Source organism: Gymnoscopelus braueri (assembly GCF_963280865.1).
Source record: "Gymnoscopelus braueri genome assembly, chromosome: 2".
NCBI classification, from domain to species: Eukaryota; Metazoa; Chordata; class Actinopteri; order Myctophiformes; family Myctophidae; genus Gymnoscopelus; species Gymnoscopelus braueri.
In genome coordinates, this window is record NC_137604.1 from 30,368,535 (window position 1) to 30,394,691 (window position 26,157).

The window sequence follows — 26,157 nt, forward strand, 5'->3', positions numbered from 1 at the left end:
GATGCCACTGCGCTGATCATGTGCTATCAACCAATCCTTGTGTACAGAGCCGTGCCGCTGTTGATGTACAGTTATGAAGGTTACATTCTTTGGCAAGAATGGAACTAATGTTGGATGAAACTTGCAGTACCAAGATGCAATCACTAATATACAAACAAACAAATTGTATACACAGACAAAAGATTAGATAGAGACATATATCTTCCCATTTGTGGAAGGACGTTCAGCCTAGCCATTGTACAAATGACTGCAAATGTCTGACCATAAAATTGCATGATAGACATGTCTGTGAAAGATTGTGGATAGTTATTTGACCATATCAACCATCTTTAAATATATTTAATATAGGCATTGGATTTCAACGTGCTATTGAGTAGAACATTAGACAGTGTTGAAACAGCTCACGATATTCCGACTCAGTTACCTTCTGGTGAAAAAAATAAATAATAATTCATCATGCTATACCTCCAATAAATCATTTAGAAAATGTTTATATGCTCCTTTGTGTATAGTTGGTGGTAGTACTCGTTAGATTTTCGGTGGAAAGCCAGACATTTGCCTTTACATAAGGAATCAAATGTGTTTATTCACATTTCACTCCCATCACACATACACACAAATGAATGACAACTTTGTTTACAGGTAATAGGAAAAAAGGGTTTATTCATTCACTCTAACCAACTCAAGCATAAGTCCATGAATGCTTGTTTTGGTGTGTACATACATATGTATTTATAAAAAAAAGAAGACTGACTGGTGACTGTGAACAACACATATTTATGACACGGATTTCTTTAAAACCCAGTGGTCAGGTTACATCTACAATGTATTAAAAGAAAAACATGTGACACATGCTTACATATGCAGTTAGTATCAGTCATAATCCTAACATCAGTCTACCGTTGATGGCAGCCCACGGGTCTAACGAGGTGGGAAGCCCCTGTGTGGCCCTCCTCTACCCCTGAACCCCCCTCTGTCTCCGCGGAAATTTGGTCTGTTCCTGTCGCGGCCCCTGTCTCCGCCCCTCCCGCCCCTGTCTCCACCACGGCCTCCTCTGGGCGCTCCGCCGCCGCGCTCCGACTTCATCTTGGCGGGGGGAGATTTGGGACGGAGCCTCTCTATCTCCTCAGAGCAACCAGACAGGTGGGAGTTGGGGATGACAAAGTGGGACGCGTAGGGGTCTGGGTTGAAGTTACTGTTGGTGAGAGTGGGCCCCACGGTCAGCCAGCCTGGAGAGAGGGGACAAAAACAGAAGAGACAGCAAATGATCGATTCATTTTCTTTATTGACACAAACGTATATGTGTAGAAGTGTTTGATTGCACACAGTAGTCAAAAGCATAACACAAAAAAAGACGAGCTTATTTCCATTGTGGTCATATTGGAGCAAGAGGTGGAGAGAACACACACACACACACACACACACACACCTTGTGAGCTACAACTTGGTCGTTTTCATGCGTTATTGTAGTCTGTTATTATAACACCATGCTGGTAATTCGTCTGTGGCAAGTTTCATCTCATTCAGCCTAGTGGCTTTGGTGGAAGTGCTATCATTTATGTTTGGGGTCTGACATTATCAGCACCACAGTAACAGCAGAACACAACCTATGTATTACATGGTAACACTTATGAGAACTTGTTTTTGTTCTAGTGATAAACCTGAATATATACTGCAGCTAATATTGATATTTGTGTTGTAATTCTAACCCATTCAACCACTCATAACACTCCACAATCATCTTCGTCGAAGAGACTTGGTGTAGAGGGGAAAAAACGAGGGGATAAACCCATTACATTAGCCTGGCATTGCCAGACTGATGACGTGGATTCACTCACACGTTGATACCGTGGAGGAACATGTGAGTGAATCCACATCACTCACAGTGAATCCACATCACTCACAGTGAATCCACATCACTGTGAGTGAATCCACATCACCCCCAATCTGGTTACCTTTGCAAAAAGAGTTCAAATAATGTCCTCATTTGAAGAACCAGTTAGACGGGGTGAGTACGGGGGGAACGAGAGAGATCAAAGGAGGTGTCGATGTAGATGTGTGTTCTGTGAATTAATTATGACATTGCAGAGCAACTCTCCACCCAGTCAATAGGATGGACGCGTCTGTGAGGAATTACCAAATCAAGTGCAAGGTAGCTCCTGTCCCATCGGCTGCAAATGCAAACATGCAACTCTATTGCATAGTATACCAGTTGATAATAGAAGCATGTAAAATAGCAGCTGATCTCTTAGTTACACCAACATTGAGTTGTTTTCTTTTTTTCTTTCTGACCCATAAAATCCAGGAACGCATACCGTGTCATTTTTTTGCCATAACCATTATTTTATACTTTGGGCTATTAAAAAATAGCAGATATACAAGCTCGTATTTGAGCTTGTATATCTGCTATTTGAATGCAAATCTTTGAATACATATATATTTTTAAAGCGAACATTTTTAACTCAAATCTTTGCTTCTGGGGAGTCTAAAATCCTAACAAAAACGTATGTTGCTATATATATATATATCAGTGGTTCTCAAACTTTATCATGTCAAGGACTACCCAAAATGATATGTATTTGTCTGCAGACTGCCCCAAAATATTTTCTTCCAGGGACCCCAAGAAGCACAGAGGAGTTAAAAATGTATATATTCAAAGAATTGCACACGTTTTCAAGATTTTTTTTTGTGAGCTTGTGTATCTGCTATTTTTCAATAGCCAAAGAAATCAAAAAATGACACAGATGCGTTCCCAGATTGAATGGGCTAAAGACCACAATGACATGCAGCATCTCTTCCTCAAAGCGATGTACTGGGACAGACAGACAGACAGAAGAGAGGTTGGCAGGTCTGCACTCCTGCTCGACCCCGATCTCACCTGGTCTGATGGTGGAGTCGCGTCCGAACAGGTGCAGCCTCCTACGGCCTAAACAGAAATGCTCGATGATGTGGAAGATCTCCACGGGTTTCTCCACGTTGCCCATCTCCGGCTCCTCCGTGATGATGAGGTCAATGTCCACGTTGGCATGGATAAAGTCCCCGTCTGTGCTTCTACGGACTGTCCCTTTAATCCCCATCAGACAATGCTCCTGGTTTAAGATGTGGAAGATGGGTACAGGCACATGGGTCGTTGGTACAAGAAGGCAGGGAGAATGGATAAGCAATAAGTGGCAGAAAAGATTGTTCAAGCCCTTTTCAAAGGATTGTGTTGGCAGCATAATCCTAGCCTGGTAAACCCTCCCTCCGGAAATCTTCTATTCTATTTGATTCCAGGAGTGAGTCTGGCCTGATAGCCCATTGTGGGGGTTTCTAGTGGAATTACCAGCTAACCGAGCCTATCAGCGTCGTCGCACATCGTTCTGTGATTGACAGCGACAGTTGGCCAATCAGGTGGCGAGTTCGAGTGAGCCCAAAACACGAACGGCAGCCATCTTTTTCTGTCCGCTATAATCTCCGCGATTTTTTGACTTCAAAAAGCTCTCTAACTTCTATTTTGAGGCACGGAATTTACTTATAAGATATCGTTTGGATAGAATTTAGTTGTTTAACTTCATATATGTGGTCAATTAATCATGACAAAGCCTATTTAAAAATAAAAATTTAGAGAACCGGTAGGGGTGGGCAGTGACACCCATGTACCCGAATAAGGCAACCCATTTTGGGCTTGGCTGTCTCAAAAGTCCCGTTGACGTCACATTAGACTGGTGAACTGCTGATTGGCTGAAGGGGAAAAAATATCATTGGCTGAAGGGGTTGTCAGTCAACGGTATTACTTCCGCCCAACTCAGCCTGCAGCCAATATTGCAGAATGGGCGATCAGGCCAGACTCACTCCTGGAATCAAATAGAATAGAAGATTTCCGGAGGGAGGGTTTACCAGGCTAGCATAATCCTACAGTCACCAGATAATATTCAGAGGCATGACTAAACTAAATTCCTTTATTTGTGTTGTACCTTGGTGCGCTGGAACACTGCTTTAGGGTCCAATGCCTTGGTCTTGCCTGGGTTGTTCTTGTTGGTTTTGATCCAACAGATATCCTCACACCGTCTAAAGCCCCATTTCCTCAAACACTGAAATAAAGTGAATTAACATTAGATAAAGGGATCATGTCGGGTTCTTCGGGCTTAACATTTAGATTAGGAACCATTCATGTCACAAGCCTTGAACACAGCAACTGTATCATAGTTTATGTAGTTCAGCTGACGTCAGTAGCATGTGTGCAGTGAAGCCAGCAGCAGTCTCATTACAGAACAAGGTGAACAGCATAGCATCCAAATAATGGACAGTCATATGTCTTTCTGAAAATGTTTTCCATGCCATGTGGTTTTCTAAACATCTCTTTATAAACTATGGTTTCAGACGAAAGCCTTTTTTTTATATAAACGAAAACACATTGGGTGCCAGAGGTTTATTAAAATATTATACTTTGAGTGCCAGGACTTTTTAAACATTTTGAACCTTTTTCAAGTAGTCACAAAATATTTTCAGTGATCACCGTCCTCACGGTGATCCCCTCATTACACACATACAGGTCTCGTACAATCGGGGGGAAAAAATTTAAAACATTCGGAAATCCATTCCATAGTTGCAGCCAGTTGAAAATAGTTAAATTAACATTGTAAAAAAAAAAATGCACAGGAGCCGAGATACAGGTTTTTGAAGTCATAAGTTAACCAGGAGGTGGATTGGAGTCTAAATCTTGTAGGAGTGATATTTCCTGTTGCTGTGAAGGAAAAAAAAAAAAAAAAAGGATTTTTTTTTTTTTTTTTTTTCAAAAACCGTATATATACGGTTTTGGCACTCAACGTTAGTATGCGCAAAACCGTATATATACGGTTTTGGCACCCAATGTGTTAAACTTACCTGGGGTTTATACGTGGAATAGCCTACTAAGTGTTTGGAAACTGTTGAATAATTTAGATTTTTTTTGTTTTACACAAATCTTATCTTCATCCCTGGCACAAAATAGATTTTCAAATGGTCATCCGCAGACAAAAACATGTACATTTTGGGGTCCTTGACATGAAAAGGTTTGAGAACCACTGGTTTAGACATTATCTTCTTCACAGAGTATAGTCTTTATGGCACATTTTCACCGCATGGTACTAGTGTGATACGACTCGCTTTTGGTACAGAGTACTTCGTTTTCTACAGCAGATAGACAGATCAGACCTGATGAAGTTATATTGTCATTAAATAAACTATTCTCCTGGGAGCTGACACACAGTATGTGGACAGCTTTTTCGTCTCTCTACTGGAGATACCACCTCAAATGTAGCTGGTCATGGCACCACCCCTTTACCACATTTTGTTTTAAAATTATACAAAATGACTATCCTTTTTTGTCAGAGCTGGTATGGTAAACTTTAATGGTTTTTAATAAATGAGAAAGTGAACCAAAAGCCTTGCCAACAAAGAATGGAGAGAGGGCATAACACATGGTAACACACAACCTGGAGATATTAATTTATTACTCTTCCGGTTGCGTTACGCTGTCTGCCCCTGAGCTACTTTCAACCTCGCGCAGGAGCACAATGTTTTGTTTGTGAGCACTTCAGGAGTTGACGAAGCCAGAACTCTTGAGATAACACTGCACCTGTGGGTGCTTATCCCTAATCTGGACTGCAACAACCCAACAACCTTTAGATTTTTCGTATCCTGTGTCGGCCTAAAAGGGCTTTAATTTCTATGGTAAAGATTCAAGAAGACACGCTTAGAAGTGCTCCTCTTCCCAGTGCATCATGTTTCAGTGCCATGGGTGCACTGACTAGAAAATAGTTCAACTTTTGGAGAGAAGTGACACTCAATGTCTGGCAATGTCAGAAATGTTGGTATACTGTAGTGTGACAGGTGCCATGGTGCTTTTGGTGGGTTTCATTTGTTCATTGTCAAATAGGCTCTGTGTCACCTGTCATAGGATGCCTGTCATAGGATAGCTCATTGTTCAACCGACAACCAATCGCACTAATGACAGAGCTTCAAATCATTTGACGGGGGCTGATAAGCAAGGTATCTCAGTCACGTCACACAAAATATAATGAAGGTACAAGATGGACAGAATCACAGTCTCTGGACACCTTCAGATGGAAAAAGGTGCGGATGAACAAAGGCATTTTTGTTTTTCATTACAGTGTGCAACATGTACTTTAAAAGGCGGACTCCAGCCTATTGTAATAACATGATTCTGTGGAGCAGGAGGAATAGTTCAGTGACAATGCTAACTCAGTGGTAAGATTGTGAGGGTATGAAATTTAAATGTAGGCTATGTGACAAATAAAAATAAAATAATAGGCCCAGGGCAAATAGCCTGGGACAACGTATTTGAATGTTTCCATGTACTTTTAAGTGAGTGTTTGTGATTACGTACGTACCATTCTTCCCAGATCTAGGCCCTCTCCAGAACCACACCAAAGAAAGACAAAAGAACGAAGGGCTGATATCTCGTCAATCTCCAACTTCATTATCTATAGTCCCAGAGAAAAAAGGAGCGAGTGAATAAAAGCCACTGTTAGAGCTGGGAAATTAACAGAAAATTAATAAAAAAAATCGTATTTTCTTTTTTTCCCCAAAAGACAGGAAAAATTCGAATAGATTTATTTTATAATCAACTAAATTGATTAGTCTAAGTAACCACTTACGGTAGGATAAGTGATATTTTATGGTTTAAAACAAACTATTTTGTTTAAAGGTTTAATCACTATATTCTGATAGTTAGCATTGCCATAGTGTTGCTCAGTCTCAGGAGTCTCCCTGTTTCTCCAGCTCTTCATTAAACAGAAAATACATTTTCAGGTAGGTGATACATTTTCAGCCAATCAGGAGAGAGTACCCATTTATCAGCTTCATTTTCATAGTGTTCCAGTTCCAATTGTGTCTGCTCATTTCTTTGTGTCATCACTTCCAATTTCACTTGTTAAATCTGTATCCTGACTGAGTTCTCTATCCTGATTGGATAAAATTGGTATACTGACCTGAAAATGCATTTTCTGTTTAATAAAGAGCTGGAAAGACATGGAGACTCCTGGTACTGAACAAACACTGAGAACAATCAGAATATAGAGCTATTTAACACATATTTTAACCAAAGAAAATCACTTACCCTACCTTTAAACCTGTATTACACTTTGTTGTACAATGTTGGCGTACAAAAATAACAAAGATAGCTGACCTACAAGCTCACAACGCATCATGGCGTGTTGCGAGTTTGTAGATCTGCTATTTTTACCATTTAAAAATGTATCCTTAATTAATCATAATCGAAGCACAAGTTTGAAATAATCGTGATAGATTTAAAATCACCCAGCCTTAGCCACTGGGCACAATGATTGCAAATAGAAGAAGGCCACTCTTTAACCCATTCAATCCGGGAACGTGTCTCTGTCATTTTAGATTTCTTTGGCTATTCAAAAATAGCAGATATACAAGCTCATAGCGCAGCACCAAGTATTTGCGAATCTTTGAATATATATATTTTAAAGCAAACATTTGTAACTCAAATCTTTGCTTCCGGGGATCCCTGGAACTAAATATTTTACAAATGTTCGCTTTAAAAAATATATATGTTACAGGGAAAATGGCATTCCAGGGAAATTGAAAGGGGTACGCTTGTTTTCATGCCCCTCATGCAATTCTGTAGAATCAACGCTAGAGGGCAATGCAAGCCAGACATGAGCCCCACACCACACACGCACGCATGCACAAACCAGCACGCACACACGCATGCGCACACGCGCGCGTGTACACACACACATACACACACACACACACACACACACACACACACACTCCAGGGGGCGGGCCTGGCTGGCTATGTTAGTGCAGTGAGTGGCACTTGGGGCAAACGCAGTCCCCACACAACATCATTTACGATTCTGTGCCTATCGGTACATAACTCGGACGGCGCTTAAGTCGACTAGCAGACCATCGGCCGGTCGTCGCGGGCACTCGCGCCTGGAGGCGCTCGGGCGCGACTCCTCGGCCTCAAGGTCTGCTAAGTCGGAGCGCCTTCCGTCATGGTCCAAAACTATACTTTATCAGCGAAAAAAAAGTAGTCCGCGGTTGTTTGAAAAAGTAATGTCCCAAGCTGGAGTCAAACCCCGGCTTCCAGTGGTAGTGGGTGGGGAGTCCAATGATTATCGAAGTGCGCCACTGAGGCTTGTACTAGTGGTGCAAAGTAACAAAGTAGATTTACTCAAGTACAATTTTGAGGTATTCGTACTTTACTTGAGTATTTCTCTCATATTATCCATTTTATTTTCAGCGTTCCCCTAGCGTAGCTTCCTGGTTAGTATGTTGTTGTTGTGGTCGTCGTCCTCGCATCAAAGCCCCGCCTCGCAGCACCGCCCTGTGCCTATAAAACAAGCGCTCCCCTGTCAATTTCCCTGGAATGCCATTTTCCCTGTGACATATATATTCAAAGATTTTCACATATGTTCGAGATTTTTCTAAAACAGCAGATCTACAAGCTCATAGCGCGGCACTAGCCCAAAGAAATCTTAAAATGACACGGATGCGTTCCCTTCCCGGTCTCAATGGGTTAACTGTTCAATTCTTACGCAAACATGCCATAAGATGTGTGCATAACATACATCATCCCAAGTCCAGAAGCGCTCAGTGTGGCTGATGCCAGATTCTCTGTAGTACTCCTCTAGTGGAGGCTCAAGCAGAATCACATCAAACTTGCACTTCAAATCCCGCAGGTCAAAGTGCTCTGGGTCAGCCTGGAGGTACCTGTACACACACACACACACACACGCAGTGTTAGCAGGCAGACCCAACTTGCATCAAAGCAAAAAACAGTGGTGGAAAAAGTACACAATTTTTTTACGGAAGTAGAAGTATCAATACTGCAATGTAGAAATACTTTGTAAAAGTAAAAATAATTCAAATTTTACTTGAGTAAAAGTACAAAAGTTTTGGCATCAAAATGTACTGAAGTACCCAAGGTAAAAGTACTCATTATGCAGAATGTCCCATTTCACAAGTTTTCCGAAAATAAACATTTTGAAAATAGCCGATCTACAAGCTCACAATGCGTCACGATGCGAAGCATTGTGAGCTTGCAGATCGGCTATTTTCAAATGGCCAAACTGTATGTAGGACTGAAGTGGGTAATGTATGTTTTGCAATAATAATTAAAGTCTACAAAGTAATTAGTAACTAATGTTTTCTAATAGGTTCAATAAAATTCAATAAAATGTAATCAATAAAAAAACAGACAAAATCTACTGATAAACAGATTTTGTATCATTCATAATCATCTATTAACATACATGGGAGGAGTGTTAGTGGTGGAGATGAGTTCGTCCTTTAGTCTGATCAGCTCTCTCAATTTGGGGTATTCCTCAAACCTGTCAGCCAGACCTAAACAACAGAGCACATGGAAGTTGGTCATCGAGTATTCATTTCCAACAATGTGATGATCAATCATTAAATATATAAAATTTAACTTGAATGACTGACATCATGGCAACATGACCATCTACCTACTAGGACTGGCTCTAAATGTGTTCAATAGGTTACTATTTGAAACTCATTTCAATATTTGGTTGCTTCATTTTCTACATTTTAACCCATTGAATCCGAGAATGCATGTCTGTCATTTTAGATTTCTTTGGCTGTTCAAAAATAGTAGATATACAAGCTCATAGCGTGGCAACGAGTGAGCTTGTAGATCTGCCATTTTAGAAAAATCGTGAACATTTTTGCAAATCTTTGAATATATATATATTTTAAGCGAACATTTGTAAAATATTTTGTTCCAGGGACGCCCCCAGAAGCAAAGATTTGAGTTACAAATGTTCGCTTTAAAAAATATACACTCAAAAGATTTGCACAACTTTTCACGATTTTTCAAAAATAGCAGATCTACAAGCTCATAGCGCGGCACTCGGTGCCGCGCTATGAGCTTGTATATCTGCTATTTTTGAATGGCCAATGGAGCATGTGGAGCTGACGTGACGAGTATTGTATCCACTTTCAGTGTGCACCCATATTGATCTGCTGCTGGCTGCCTGTGGGTGTTTTGGCTAGTGTTGTGTGGGAGAGACTGTGTGTGTGTGTGGGGTTGTTGGCCCCTATGGCTAAATTGCCATAGTGATCTTTATAAATGTTTGACTTCTAACAGAACTGCTTCATAAGAAGAATGTTGACACAACTAAGAGATTCACATAGTTACACCACTGGTTTAATATGAGCAACAAGCATTCATTAAAAGAACAACATCTACAATTTATGTTCCTTGTGTATTCTGTTTTCTCAACTTGCGGCACACAGAGAAAATAGTCTAGATGCTGATGTGTTCACTCTAGTTGATTAAACCTGGTGAGACGAAGGAGGAGCCCGGCCAGGAGACAACCCACAGAGCCTAGTCCCTCCACGTGCCAGAGCCTCCCAGAGTCCCGGCAGAGTATTTCCGGAGAAGCGGACTGAGTGGCCCTGTCTTGCCCTATAGGACTGACCGTGGGTAGCTACTGGGACGTAAGTCGGGGCTTGATCAACCCTGGCTGGGTCACCTGGGTGAGGGTGTATGTTGCGAGACCCGAAACATCCTATGACCCCAGGCTACAACACTGATGATACGTCCCAGGTGCATCCATGTGATGTTTTTCGTTATAAGGGATAGTTCACCCCCAAAATGACTTATTTTCTATCCATTACACCCCCCATGGAGACTTTTTTTGGAGATTTTTTTTGTCATATTCCTAAACCAAGAATTTGATGACCGGCGGTGTCTCCAGTAGATTTTCCGGTAGATTTTCCACCGGTCATCAAATTATTGCCTTAGGAATGCAACAAAAACAAAACAATCTCCACTAATTCAAGGCTTCATGGGCTTTCATTTATAGAAAATAGGTAATTTTTTGGGTGAACTATCCCCCAATCACACAATAAGTGTTGTTGAATAATGACAACAGCGATGATGCGGTGTCAAACAAAGCCAACTTCAGCAGTTTGGCGATATTTTGGTTTTAAAGCCAATAGAAAGGGGGAGGCTATAGACTTAAGTTATAATATAACATGTCACCTGAGATCAGGTGGTTGCGAAGGACATTGCCAAAATATTTTTAAAAATCGCCCAACCATAATGAACACACGCTCCATTATTCACACTCACCAACATCTCTGATGAAGTTCTGTGGCCTGTGGCCTGTATCCACAAAGTGCTGGCAGTAGTCATTGTGCGGGTTCAGACTCTGGGTGCCCTAAAAATGAGGTAGTGGCACAAATACGTCATCAAATGTGCAAATTAAACTGTGATACAGCCACTTTAACTCTGTCATTTCTTTTTTTAAAGCGAACATTTGTAACTCAAATCTTTGCTTCTGAGGGTCCCTGGAACAAAGCATTTTTGAGATAGGGGTCCACAGCCACATACATATCTAAAAATGATTTATAAATCCTAACAGTATGTTGTTATATCAGTGGTGCTCCAACTTTTCCATGTCAAAGACCCCCAAAATGATATGTATTTGGCCGCGGACACCCATCTCAAAATATACCGCCCCACCCCCTCCCCCCCTCCAGAAGCACAGATCGGAGTTAAAAATGTTCGCTTTAAAACATATAGATATATATATTCAAAGATTTGCCAACATTTTGAAAAGATTTGAAGTTCATACAACTAATCTGTTTTGGAACTAGTATGGACAATAAAATTATATATAGAGCAACAGGACATTGCAGAACATACATTTATGACATTAGGATAAACAACACAAGTATATTGTCTCTGTTGAGTGGAAACCTCATATGTCCAAAACTGTTACTTTTCAAGATTCAAATTCAAAAATAGCAAAAGTAACAGATCTACAAGCTCAAAACGCGTCGCTTCGCGCCACGTTTCGAGATTGCAGATCTGCTACATATGTGTGACGCTGTAGTATGATCAAGTAGGGCGTTACATTTACGAAAAAACACAAACAGTTTGAATATGTAGATAAAAGGTTTCTGCCCGACAGCAACGATATCCTATATATTGCCGAGTGGCCAGAGAGTTCCTAACCTTAAGGAAGGTACTTGAGTCCTTGTAGACCTCTTCATATGGGTTGGTTTCATCTGGCTGCTGCACCTCCACCTCATCCTAAATCCAGGATTCCCACACATTTTTTACAATACATTTTCCAGAACTTTTCCAAAGTATTTGACCCAATTTTCAGGCCTATAGCAAGCAATCATATGGTGCAATAATGAGGCTCTTACACCAGTGTGCCATCAATGCCCCAAGACAGACTAGAGCGAAGGTGTCACATGACAAAAACAACAGATCTACAAGCGAACAACGTATCACGGTTCAATGTGCTGTTAGCTTGTACTGCAGATCTATTATGTTTGTCACGTGACATCCTGTATATACATTAGGCCGCACTCAGAGTCAAGCAGCTCGTGCAGCACAAGCACACATTTTTTTATGTTTTGGGACATTTTTTACGAACAGAATAAATAGCCAAAAACGATGTATATCCAAAAATGTGATTAATTCCAAACCTTTTCCAGGCCTGGAAAACTGTTTTTCTAATTTCAAAATATTTCCAGGAATTTCATGACACGTGCGCACAGTGTAAATCACATAGTCATCCAATTAAGTCATCCTTTAAGCCTGAGATATACTTAGTGTGCGTGTGACGCACCGAAAATAGCTGATCTACAATGCGTCACATCGTTAAAAAATCCTGTATAATTTGCAAAATAAATGCCTATACACAGCACACCCAAAATAAATTGACTGTTGTTCTTGAACCATTTGGAATAAATGCATGGGCATGGTCTCATTTTGAAGGTAACACTTTGAAGTTTTTCTCCAGCAAAAAGAATGAACTCTTTGTGCAACTGACATTGAGTAATACAAGTTTGAACTTACGGTACTAGAATAGAAGGTTTTTAAGTCTCGCCTAAATATTTTCTATAAATAGATGCCTTTATAACACTGCTATTATCATATATGAGCTGGAAAACACAATGTGGCCACAGTATGAAGCCTTACCTAGCCCATGACAATAAAACATTTGATTCAAAGAAATTCGTTTTTTCACAGAATCAAATGTGTTATGGTCATGATACACCAGTAGCCTGGATGGCTTGATTCTAGGCTTTACCTTTATGTTTTTTTAGACCACCGCACCTGCAGTCAACCTTCACCAAAGGACAAAGAAAGGCGCAACAGTTCCCCTGTTTTTTTTATTCTAGGCTTAAAATCATTGAATCTCTATGGAAAAAATGAATGGCCTTTTTTTTGTTGTGGAACCACAAAATGGGCACCACTGCTATGCCCTATGGGGGGTTCTTGATGGAAAAAAAGTGGTTTGGACTTTATATATCACTTAAAGGTAGGGTAAGTGATATTTTTGGGGTAAAACAAAAAGTATTTTATAAAAAGGTTAAAGCACTATATTCTGATAGTAATCATTGCTATAGAGTGTTTGTTCAGTAACAGGAGTCTCCCCGTCTCTCCAGCTCTTTAATAAACAGAAAATACATTTTCTGGTAGGTGTCAAAATCTCAGCCAATCAGGAGAAAGTACCAATTTTTAAGCTTCATTTTTATAGTGTTCCAGTTCTAATTTTGCCTGCTCATTTCATAGTGTCATCCCTTCCAATTTCACTTGTTTAATCTATATCCTGATTGAGTTCTCTATCCTGATTGGATAAAATTGGAAATGAAACTGAAACTGAAACGAAAATGCATTTTCTGTTTTATAAAGAGCTGGAGAAACATGGAGACTCCTTATATGGACAGGACACTCTATAGTAACGAGCACTATCAGAACATAGACCCATTTTGCAATTATTTGAATAATTGCAAATCACTTACCCTACCTTTAATCACTCTTCCCCAAAGTAAGAACATCATTTTTGTGGAAATATTTCATATTGGTGGAGTAGAATTCAACTTTCAACAAGTTGCTGCAGCTTTGTGAATGTTTGTGTATGTCGGACTTCGGTGTTGATTGTAGTGTCGGTTTTGATGCCATCTTGGAATAGTTTGCATCATTTTAATCACAAGACCTGTACCTCTAAAATGGTATATAGCTTGCCACACACTTATGTACACTTGTTTGTTTGTCAGAAAAATGCAAAAAGGGCCAGCGGGACTGCGGATTGTTAACAGGTTAAGTGGAAAGGGTTGGCCGCAGTTGTAAATGTCGACATTTTAACAAAAGTGCTCCTCGGATCACAGGTCTCCGCCAGGTCAGGTAGGTTAGTGTGGGTCAGCAATGGTCGGAATTCGCCATTCAGGCTAGAATGTGATGGATCGGACGGATCCGTCTTGATCACTTGAATAAAGAGATAATAGAGCGTCGCAGTTCCCGCCCACTTCCTGTTTTTTTTGGTGCCGGAAGAAAAAACATGCATTTTTCCATTGACATTTCCAAAAATATTTATATCTATTAATTTAAGCCTCGAATCAAGCCATCATGACATGACATGAATCATGACCATAAACGTTTGATTCTGTGATTTTTTTTTTGTTGAAAACGGCAAAACAAAGGGTATTTATTAAATATAGTATATCATATAATTAAATATAAAATAAAAAAAAAAATCACAGAAAAAAACGTTTTATGGTCATGATTCATGTCATCTCGTGATGGCTTGATTCGAGGCTTAAATTAATAGATATAAATATTTTTGGAAATGTCAATGGAAAAATGCATTGAGTTTTTTCTTCCGGCACCAAAAAAAACAGGAAGTGGGCGGGAACTGCGACGCTCTATATGCACCGATTTGCGTCATGTTTGCAGGAGTACTTCGGTGTTGATTGTAGTGTCGGTTTTGATGCCATCTTGGAATAGTTTGCATCATTTTAATCACAAGACCTGTACCTCTAAAATGGTATATAGCTTGCCACACACTTATGTACACTTGTTTGTTTGTCAGAAAAATGCAAAAAGGGCCAGCGGGACTGCGGATTGTTAACAGGTTAAGTGGAAAGGGTTGGCCGCAGTTGTAAATGTCGACATTTTAACAAAAGTGCTCCTCGGATCACAGGTCTCCGCCAGGTCAGGTAGGTTAGTGTGGGTCAGCAATGGTCGGAATTCGCCATTCAGGCTGGAATGTGATGGATCGGACGGATCCGTCTTGATCACTTGACTAAAGAGATAATAGAGCGTCGCAGTTCCCGCCCACTTCCTGTTTTTTTTGGTGCCGGAAGAAAAAACTCAATGCATTTTTCCATTGACATTTCCAAAAATATTTATATCTATTAATTTAAGCCTCGAATCAAGCCATCATGACATGACATGAATCATGACCATAAACGTTTGATTCTGTGATTTTTTTTTTTTTGAAAACGGCAAAACAAAGGGTATTTATTAAATATAGTACCGTATATCATATAATTAAATATAAAATAAATAAAAAAATCACAGAAAAAAACGTTTTATGGTCATGATTCATGTCATCTCGTGATGGCTTGATTCGAGGCTTAAATTAATAGATATAAATATTTTTGGAAATGTCAATGGAAAAATGCATTGAGTTTTTTCTTCCGGCACCAAAAAAAACAGGAAGTGGGCGGGAACTGCGACGCTCTATATGCACCGATTTGCGTCATGTTTGCAGGAGTACTTCGGTGTTGATTGTAGTGTCGGTTTTGATGCCATCTTGGAATAGTTTGCATCATTTTAATCACAAGACCTGTACCTCTAAAATGGTATATAGCTTGCCACACACTTATGTACACTTGTTTGTTTGTCAGAAAAATGCAAAAAGGGCCAGCGGGACTGCGGATTGTTAACAGGTTAAGTGGAAAGGGTTGGCCGCAGTTGTAAATGTCGACATTTTAACAAAAGTGCTCCTCGGATCACAGGTCTCCGCCAGGTCAGGTAGGTTAGTGTGGGTCAGCAATGGTCGGAATTCGCCATTCAGGCTGGAATGTGATGGATCGGACGGATCCGTCTTGATCACTTGACTAAAGAGATAATATGCACCGATTTGCGTCATGTTTGCAGGAGTACTGTTTTTTTGTTGTTGGAAAAATCACCTCCTGGTGGCGCTATAATAGCGCAATGTCAAAAGGGTGGCATTTGTTCCTCAACGTAGTGCGAATGTGCGCGCAAAGTTTCACAGCAATTGGACGCTGCGTGATTTATTTTGCGGCATTTTGTTCAAAACGGGCCACTCCTGCAAACCTTAGATGTCAATCTCAGCCAATCAGGATGGAATATGAAAAATCGACCGTCTTGATCACATGACTATAGAAATCATGTGTACCGATTTGTGTGAGATTTCGATAAAATCTGAAGGAGTAATATCCAAAAATGTGTTTTACATAAGTCGGCCTCCTGGTGGCACTATAAAAGGCAAATGTGATAAATGCAGGGCAAAGGTTTATCCTTGGCCTCTAGAGAGTGCACATAACATGACTATAGAGATACTTTGTATCGATTTGCGTGATGTTTGGACAAAATCTGTAGGAGTACTGTCAAAATATGTGTTTCGCGAAAAGCGGCCTCCTGGTGGCGCTATAACAGGCCCATGTGAAAAATGTGGGGCAGAGGTTCTGAACTGGCTTCCAGGGAGTGTGTGTGCACAGTTTCGCTGCGATCAAGCCAACAGTGCCAGAGATTAGCTGTACACAGACGGCGACGGACACTTACACGGGCGGACGGACGGACAGGGTGCAAAACGAACTCTCTCGCCATGCCTTTCGGCCTGGCGGAGACAATAAAAATGGAAAGTGAACAACGCCATACTCGTCTAGTCACTGACGTTCATTATTTTACCTTAGGTTCCTCTGCATCTTCCTCTGTATCCTCTCCCTCTGTCTGTACCTTCCGTTTGGAGGACGGCACCGAGGTGTCAAATGAGGATCTGCAAAAAAATCATCATCTTAAAAACACAGCCTTTATTTACAGTGGTGTTAAGTAACTAAGTACTAAGTATTTACTCAAGTACTGTACTTAAGTACAATTTGGTCTATACTTTTACTTCTACTCGACTACATCTCAGAGGTAAATATTGTACTTTTACTCCACTACAATTATTTGAAAACTTAGTTGTCAATCTACAAACTGTGAGCTTGCAGATCTGCTATTTTCAAACATTTTAGCACTTTTACTTTTGGCACTTTAAGTACATTTTGATACCAATACTTTTGTACTTTTACTGAAATAAATTAATCATTTTAATTCCAGACTTTTACTTGTAACTTCTACATTGCAGTATTGATACTTTTACTTAAGTAAAACATTACAGTACGTTTTCCACCACTGTTTATTTATAGCTTAAAATAGCCGATCTACCGCAAGGATTAAAGCAAAATAAAATCTACACCAAGACTGAAAAATGGTGTCCTAATGTGCGATTTGTGAAACAGTGTGAAAGGAGCTAAACAATTAACCTAATATGTTAAATGATGATGTTTTAGTAATATTGTTCCTGCTGTTCTGCATACTGCCAACCAGGTGAAGAAATCACAGATTCATTGAGGATTTAATATTTGCTTTTATGAAACATCCGTCTGCTGTGACGCATTGAGAGCTTGTAGATAAGCCATTTCCGTTGCGCAACATCGTTCCATAGAAGACATGCTGGCTTCTATGGAATCCAAATGACTGAAATCAGTCGTGGCGACTGACAACTTTAACCCACGCTGACAGCCTAAAATAGCCTAGTCTGGGATCAATGAGGCTATGAATGCTTTTGTTTTTTTCTTTTTGGCTTTTCTGCCTTTATTGATAGTTTTTTAACCCATTAAGACCTGAGGCCGATTCTTACTTATGTCTTCTAAGTCCTAACAGTTTTCTGAAAAACATATGTTTCTATATCAGTGGTTCTCAAACCTTTTCATGTCAAGGACCCCCAAAATGATATGTACTGTATTTGGCCGCCGACCCCCATCTCAAAATATGTTGTTCCAGGGACCCCCAGAAGCAAAGATTTGAGTTAAAAATGTTCACTTTAAAAATATATATATTCAAAGATTTGCACACATTTTCACTATTTTTCAAAAATAGTAGAGCGCTATGAGCTTGTATATCTGCTATTTTTGAATAGCCAAAGTGTAAAATAATGCAATAAGACACACAGGAAACGTCGTCAGGAACGGGACTCGAAGCAGGACTCGAAGCATTAGAGTCCAAGTGCCCGGACCGCTGGCCCTATGGACGCCTTTTATCATTATTATTATTATTAGCCCCGTCGAGTAAAGAGAATGTGGACTGTGTGAAGCTCGTGGCAAAGAAATACAGGTTTTCTGCCAGAGCTTTGAAATGGACATGAAACACGATGACAAGAGCTGACCCCAAGTCACATCAATGAATGATTGGCTGAGCTGGCTGAGCAGTGCACACACACACACACACACAGTGCTACCAGTGATGTCACTCCCCTCCCCGGGGGTACGTGGATGTGATCCATGGCTGTGTCAAGTCAAATTTATGTATATAGCACATTTAAAAACAACAGCAGCTGACCCAAAGTGCTTTCCAAAACAAGAGCAAACTAGAAAAAGTGCTCCTCGGAGCACAGGTCTCCGCCAGGTCAGGTAGGTTATTTTGGCCTCCTGGTGGCGCTATAATAGGCCAATGTGAAAAGGGTGCCATTTATTCCTAGGCCGTGCACGGCAATCGGACATGCATTCATGATTTGAGGCATTTTGTTCTAAAAATGTGTTATGCTAAATTTGACCTGCTGGTGGCGCTATAACAGGCCAATGTTAAAAGGGTGGCATTTGTTCCTCCACGTAGTGCTAATGTGCATTCAAAGTTTCACCGCAATCGGACGCTGCGTTCATGAATCGCGGCATTTTGTTCAAAACGGGCCACTCCTGCAAACATTACATGTCAATGTTAGCCAATCAGGATGGAATATGAAAAATCAAACAGATTTGTTTTGATCACATGACTATAGAGATCATGTGTACCGATTTGCGTGAAATTTGGATCAAATCTGAATGCTTAATATAAAAAAAAATGTTTTACATAAGTCTGCCTCCTGGTGGCGCTATAAAAGGCAAATGTGAAAAATGCAGGGCAAAGGTTTTTCCTTGGCCTCTAGAGAGTGTGCATACAAAGTTTTACACTGATCGGTGCAGTTATAGGTAAAAACACGAATCGCCCTGTTACAGCGCCACCATGAGGCTGATTTGAACATTTTCAAATGGCATTTATTCCATGGCCTAATGGGAATGAGTGTGCAAAATTTCACGGAAATTGCATGCTGTGTTCATGATTTGAGGCATTTTGTTCGAAACGGAGTACTACTGCAAACTTTGAAAGGCAATTTCTGCCAATCAGGATGGTATATGAAAAATCTGCCATTTCTTTTAATGACTATAGAGATACTGTGTACCGATTTGCGGGATTTTTGGCCAAAATCTGTAGGAGTACTGTCCAAAAATGTGTTTTGCACAAGTCGGCCTCCTGTGGCGCTATAAAAGGCCTATGTGAAACATTTGGAGCAGAGGTTCTGCTCTGGCATCCAGGGAGTGTGTGTGCACAGTTTCGCTGCGATCAAGCCAACGGTGCTGGAGATTAGCTGTACACAAAATTACAGAATGACGGACACACACACGGACGGACGGACACACACACGGACGGACGGACAGGGGGCAAAACATACTCTCTCGCCATGCCTTTCGGCCTGGCGGAGACAAAAATAGGCCTTAGTCATCGCACACGGACGGACGGACAGGGGGCAAAACATACTCTCTCGCCATGCCTTTCGGCCTGGCGGAGACAAAAATAGGCCTTAGTCATTCACAAATCAAAGTATAGGCATATAAAAAAGCAGTAGCAAACAACAAAAACACAAACAAATAGAAACGAAGCAGTAACAAATAAACAACAACAGACAATCACCTCAAACTGTGTTACAAGCAAGAGTAAAAAGGTGGGTGTGTATCTATAATATGGAATACATGAAATGCACTGTCTGTATGTATTATTATATCATAGCCATTCTAGGGCTATAACTAACTAAGCTAACATTGATGCAAGCCTTAACGTCACAAATGTTACCTAACCTGTATCTTATCTTGCACAAATAACACAATTGGGTTATTTGGCCGCAACTGATAGGAGATTGAAGATGTCTGTCTGTCTTCAATCTCTCTCTTCTTCATCATCATCATATCTCACCTGCATGTTTCTCTATTCTCCTCGATTTCCTTCTGCTCGTCTTTACTGTTCAGAACAGCTCCGATGCTGTCTGCACTCTCAGCTCCCAGCTGCACACATCATGGAAGAGAAGAGAGAGGATTATATTCATGTGGTTGTAACAACATGCACAAGCGTTCGTTTGGCCATCAAGGTCAAACAACAGCCTTGGATCAAGAAGACTATCATAGATGTATTTTGTAGATTTTGACATTTGCATATGATCATAGATACGAAAGTAAAAGTCAGACTCGATGAAAAGACAGACTTGATCCAAGGCTAAACAGACCCCCAGGGGGTCCTTGATGGGGTTCTGAGAGCATACAAATAGAACCAAATGGACCCCTACGGGTCCATATGTGTACGCTCTCAGAGTTATGGGGGGGTCCATGGGGGATCTCAGAGGGATCCCCATATGGGGCGGGGAATAGGGATCCCTGAGTGTACAAATAGAACCAAATGGACGGGGGGGGGGGGGACGGGGGTCCTTGAAAGTAAAAGGTTTGAGATCCACTGATATACAGAGCAAACAATGGCACGGATTGTGGCGCTAAAACACAAACAGCTTTACCTGTTGAGCTAAGAGCTGCCGTCTGAGTTTCTGCCGCTCACGGATCTCCTGCAGTCTGCTGTTCATGTCTGTAGAGCTGACTGCCTGTTGGCGGCCCTTATGCTTTATTCTGCATGAAACAAACAACGATCAAAGGTATTTAAAAGTAGATACTCGGCCGAGACGCTGCTGTCTGTGCTGCAATGTTTGTTAAGAGCTGTCCCTGTTTGATGACGTAGTGGTGTAGTACTACGACATCAACATGTGTCTGCTCAGAGAGGCACGTGCAATATTTGTTTGCGGTCGCTAGGGGGAGCTTTTTTTAGTCTTTACCATAGAATTAACAATTAGAAATAAGGATTTTTTTTTTTTTACCATAGACTGTCAAATCTTTACCATTAGGTCTTTACAATGATTATCCATGGTGTGTGTGTGTGTGTGTGTGTGTGTGTGTGTGTGTGTGTGTGTGTGTGTGTGTGTGTGTGTGTGTGTGTGTGTGTGTGTGTGTGTGTGTGTGTGTGTGTGCCTGCGTGCGTGCGTGCCTGCCTGCGTGCGTGCCTGCGTGTTTGTGGAACTCATGTGCATAGTGCATGAGTCAGTCATGCACAAAGTTGGTGGTAGACATCATAGTGTCATTTTAATGCAACGCTTTGATGTGTTTGTGGTGGTTAGTAGGCTAGTCGAGTCATATAGTCTACTGCCGAAATGTAGGCCTACGCAAAAATAAATAACTAATCATGTTTGATTGATTGATTGATTGATTGATTGATTGATTGATTGATTGATTGATTGAATTCTTTATTTAGCTTTGGTTTGCAAGAAAAACACAGAAAGTACAGTTCTATACAAAGGGATACTAAAAAGGATTAAACCCAAGAAAGCACAATAGCTATGGCTGGTTTACATCGGGGTTATGTGTATTGTGTATTCTGTGTATTCTGTATTCTGTATTGTGTATTGTACAATACACAATACAGAATACAGAATACACAATACAGAATACACAATACACGTGTATTGTGTATTCTGTATTGTGTATTCTGTATTGTGTATTCTGTGTATTCTGTATTGTGTATTGTGTATTGTGTATTCTGTATTGTGTATTGTGTATTGTGTATTCTGTATTGTGTATTGTGTATTCTGTGTATTCTGCTTATGTGTATTCTGTGTAGGGCTTATGTGTATTCTGCTTATGTGTATATACTGCTTTGGCAATGTAAACGTATGTTTTCTCATGCCAATAAAGCCCTTTGAATTGAATTGAAATTGAATTGTATTCAATTCATAGAAACATTTAGTGAATATACAATACTATGCATATCAAAAGAAAAATGTATACAATAAACAGTTGGGGGTGATTTCTGTTGATATGTTTGGACTTTTTATATGTCAGCTTCATTTGCTTATCAATATTTAATAATGTCTCTTTCCCCCGCTGTGAGTTAAACTGTGCGTGTTGGACAGTGTCCTAAACTGTGGGTCCCATGGGAATCCACTCAGTGGAGACTGGGGGCGCGCAGTGCACGCAGTTTGTACAGGAGTTTCATTGATCAGTTCCTTCCCAACAACTAAACCCTGGCTCTGATCCCGTCCCACAGCAGGCTGGATGAGGGAGCCTGACAACACAGCGAGAGGGAACCGGCTCCCCGGCTGATAGGCTACAGCAGGAGAGAGAGACCGCGTATTTATATGTATTACCCGTCCAGATGAGTGAGAGAAATTGGCCAAAGAAATGGGGTTATTTCTAACTCTGATCGCCGTGATCCTGTCCGTTATAAACGGTTGTTCTCCCAGCGATGTGACCTCGTTCATCCTCCCGTTCACCAACTGCGCGCAGAGCCGCGGGAGAGAGGGCTTCTACCAGGGAGCGATAGACGTCACGGAGTCGGGCGCTCGGTGCATGAACTGGAGCTCAGCGGCCGGGGGCTTCAGTAAGGAGCGCTACCCGGGCAAAGGGCTGGGCGATCACAACCACTGTAGGAACCCGGACGGCAGGATCCGACCCTGGTGCTTCTTCACTAACACTAAGGGGAGGGTGGACTGGGGATACTGCGATTGCAAACAAGGTATGATTGCATGCTGCTCACATATTAGGTTACTAATAACCTGTGTGTGTGTGTGTGTGTGTGTGTGTGTGTGTGTGTGTGTGTGTGTGCGCGCGTGCGTGCGTGCGTGCGTGCGTGCGTGCGTGCGTGCGTGCGTGCATGCCTCTACAACTTTGTTGTAGCCTACCACCATGGATACACCAAGATAGGCTACCTGCCTGCAGTGTTCCAGGTGGGATGTGTAGGCTACACACTGTTAGGAGGCTATGCCTATGCAGATCAGTGGTGGAAAAAGTACTCAGATGTTTTGTTTGAGTAAAAGCATCAATAATGCAATGTAGAAACACTCTGTTACAGGTAAAAGTCAGGAAATCAAAATGTAGTTGAGTAAATAGTACCAAATAATTGACATCAAAATGCACTTAAAGTACCTAAAGTAGAAAGTGCTCATTATGCAGAATGTCCCATTTCACAAGTTTTCAAATGTATGAAAATCTTTTGAAAATAGCAGATCTACAACCTCACCGCCGCGACACATTGTGAGCTTGTGAAAATTGGTATTACTCCAGTAAAGTAAAAACACCTCATAAGTGTACTTAAAGGGATACTTCACTCTCGGGCCGGGGACACATTTAAAAAAAATATTAAAAATAAATGAAAAAAGTTATGGAAAATTCATGGCCCCCTCACGCATTAGTAGGACACTCTAATGCGTGAGGGGGCCATGAATTTTCCATAACTTTTTTCATTTATTTTTAATATTTTTTTTAAATGTGTCCCCAGCCCTAAAGTGAAGTATCCGTACAGTACTTGAGTAAATGTACTTAGTTACTTTACACCACTGATGCAGATGGCAAGTCCAAGCACATCATTTGGTCTCATAATGAGTACACAGGTATTTGCCCATGGCCTGCTAGACAGGTATGATTCACAGCAGAGAGAGACAACGTAACACAGAAGCATTCACAAGGAAGTAACTCCACCCTGATATAGCCACCTGATGGTATAAGTCATTGCCACAGCAAAGAAATGCAAATAGATAAAGAACAGGTTACTCCTGGAAATAGCTTCCTTGAGAAACACATGACATTTGTGTGTGTGTGTGTGTGTGTGTGTGTGTGTGTGTGTGTGTGTGTGTGTGTGTGTGTGTGTGCGTGTGCGTGTGCGTGTGCGTGTGCGTGTGCGTGTGCGTGTGTGTGAAAGTGTGAAAGTGTGCTATGATTACTACTATGAATACTACTATTTATTTATTTTGTCATTGTTGTTATTACACAATGTTGTGGAAACAAACCCACGTTATTTTACTCGTGTGTATGTGAGATGTAACAAATAACAAATCTTGAATGTTGTAACTGCATATCTAAGTGTTAAATGGTCTGTATTTGTATAGTTTATCATCCAAAGCACTTTACAACGTGCGTACAGACACACACTATACACATGCGTGGACACACCCAGAAAATACATGATTTATTTTACGCTGACAGATACGTAGCTTTATGTATCAGACAAATGTGTGCATATACATTTGTGTGTGCTTATGTGCTTAAGATAAATAATAGAAGAGTGTTCATGTCCCAATCCTTTAAGCGGTGTCAGGTGCAAGACTGAGAAAAGTAACAGAACAAACACAATAAATACCAGCGCACTCACAGAGATGTGACGCTGATGGTGGCTTAGAGCTGAACCACCTTAATAGATGATGGATCTGTGAGTGCCAGCATTCTGCTTGTTTTGTCTATACAGTATACGAGTCTCCTCAGAACAATGGTGTGTGTGTGTGTGTGTGTGTGTGTGTGTGTGTGTGTGTGTGTGTGTGTGTGTGTGTGTGTGTGTGTGTGTGTGTGTGTGTGTGTGCGCGTGTGTGCGTACGTGTGTGCGTGCGTGCGTGCGTGTGCGTGAGAGAGAGAATGCGAGTTTGAGTGTTATAATAGAGGAGGTGGAGGCAGTCATTATGTGTAGCGCCTAAGAAGTGGAAAGGTCAGATTCATTTTGTAACTGATCTATGAATGTATATATGTAAGGAGAGGGAGAGAGAGGGGGGGGGGCTCACCTCCATCCACACCTCAATCTTTATTGTTTTCTTCCAGCAAGGCCAGTTTGGCAAATTAATGTGCACATGGACTGTGTGTGAGAGAGAGAGAGTTTGTAGGATATACTGTACTGTATATATTATGATCATGAAAGTAATGCTTTGTGAAGCATGTCAAGGAGCTGATCAGTAGCAGGTTACCACCCACATTGAACCCCCACCCATTTGCTTACCGGCAAAACAGATCCACAGACAACGCCACAACACTCCTCCTGGAGAAGAAGTATTAATGCTGTTTATAAACGACAGCATAGCATTCAACTCTACAGTCCCCTCCAGACTCGACACAAAGCTCAGGCTTACTCAACCCCAGGCTGTGCATCTGGATCCTGAACCTTTAAGTTGAATCAGCGCCAGGTGGTGAGGATGGACTCCCTGCTCCACTGACCCTCAACACAGAAGCGACTCGGCGCTGCGTTCTGATCCTCCTCCTCTACTCCTATGACTGCATGGCCACGCACACAGCGCCAACCAACATAGTGGTCAAGTTCACGGACGACCAGTGGTGTGTTCTACCGTGTTACGCTGTATACGTAGTATGACGTGCAGATTTTTTTTTAAAACAGCATATGCCCTCTACTAACCATTTCATCCATTGACCACGCGCGAGCGTATGACCACGACCAATGATTATCATATGCCCTCCGACAAAACCTAGAACACACCACTGCGGACGACACAAACGACGAGACAGCCTACAGGAGAGAGGTCAAGAACCTGACACAATGGTGCCAGGAGAATGACCTGTCTCTCAACGTCGACAAGAGAGAACATGGGCCAGTGACTTGCCACGTGGTAAAGAAGGTACCCAGCCCAGCGCATCAGTCGATGTGCAGGACATACAAGGGATGTTGTTCAGTAAAGCCCGGAGGATTCTCAGAGGCCCCAGACACCCCACTGCATGGCAAGTGGTTACGTACCCACAAGACCAAGAGCAGTAGGCTCAGAAAAATCTACTTCCCCCAGGCAGGCAATCAGGTTTATGAAGGATTGACAATATAGACCTGTTGCCTTTCTGCCAGCAACACTCTCTCACACACACACACACACACTGTAATGTATGTAATATTTAGAAGTAGTTCCCAAGCCCACAGCGACTTCAAAGCACCTAAAATTGTGCAATGATTAATGTGAATAATTTACTACTGTACTATTTCTTACCTTATTATTACTACTTGTTAATGCTCTTTATCGCAACTGTCTAAGTGGTAAATGGTCTGTATTTGTATAGCGCGTTCATCCAAAGCACTTTACAATGTGCATTACATTCATCCATCTCTCTCTCTCTCTCTCTCTCTCTCTCTCTCTCTCTCTCTCTCTCTCTCTCTCTCTCTCTCTCTCTCTCTCTCTCTCTCTCTCTCTCTCTCTCTTG

General features: G+C 41.3%; 2 protein-coding genes across 2 annotated transcripts in view; one reads left to right on the top strand and one right to left on the bottom strand.

Annotated features, from left to right (window-relative positions):
• Positions 1 to 637: 637 nt before the first annotated feature.
• On the bottom strand, positions 638 to 20,877 carry mettl14 (methyltransferase 14, N6-adenosine-methyltransferase non-catalytic subunit). The gene is made up of 11 exons (XM_080448584.1): positions 20,670 to 20,877; positions 20,081 to 20,169; positions 16,724 to 16,811; positions 12,005 to 12,082; positions 11,117 to 11,204; positions 9,273 to 9,363; positions 8,589 to 8,730; positions 6,372 to 6,464; positions 3,954 to 4,070; positions 2,879 to 3,089; positions 638 to 1,229 (listed from the first exon to the last, which is right to left on the bottom strand). The coding sequence occupies exons 1-11, from the start codon at positions 20,733 to 20,735 to the stop codon at positions 922 to 924; spliced, it is 1,371 nt and encodes a 456-aa protein (XP_080304710.1). The 5' UTR covers positions 20,736 to 20,877; the 3' UTR covers positions 638 to 921.
• Positions 20,878 to 22,081: 1,204 nt separating this feature from the next.
• The window catches only part of prss12 (serine protease 12), a 45,300-nt gene continuing 41,224 nt past the window's right edge, over positions 22,082 to 26,157 (top strand). The window contains exon 1 of the mRNA XM_080445428.1: positions 22,082 to 22,714. Within this exon, the coding sequence (XP_080301554.1) occupies positions 22,381 to 22,714 (334 nt within the window). The 5' untranslated portion in view covers positions 22,082 to 22,380. The remainder of the gene's footprint in view (positions 22,715 to 26,157) is intronic.

What these genes read in the sequence shown, in the direction of transcription:
- mettl14 (XM_080448584.1), bottom strand. Translation starts at nt 20,735, where the DNA reads ATGAACAGCAGACTGCAGGAGATCCGTGAGCGGCAGAAACTCAGACGG. An exon ending in GCCTAGATCTGGGAAGAATG is followed by an intron (nt 4,071 to 6,371) that starts GTACGTACGTAA and finishes ACTTTATTTCAG; the next exon opens with TGTTTGAGGAAATGGGGCTT. An exon ending in CAGTGTTCCAGCGCACCAAG is followed by an intron (nt 3,090 to 3,953) that starts GTACAACACAAA and finishes ATCTTAAACCAG; the next exon opens with GAGCATTGTCTGATGGGGAT.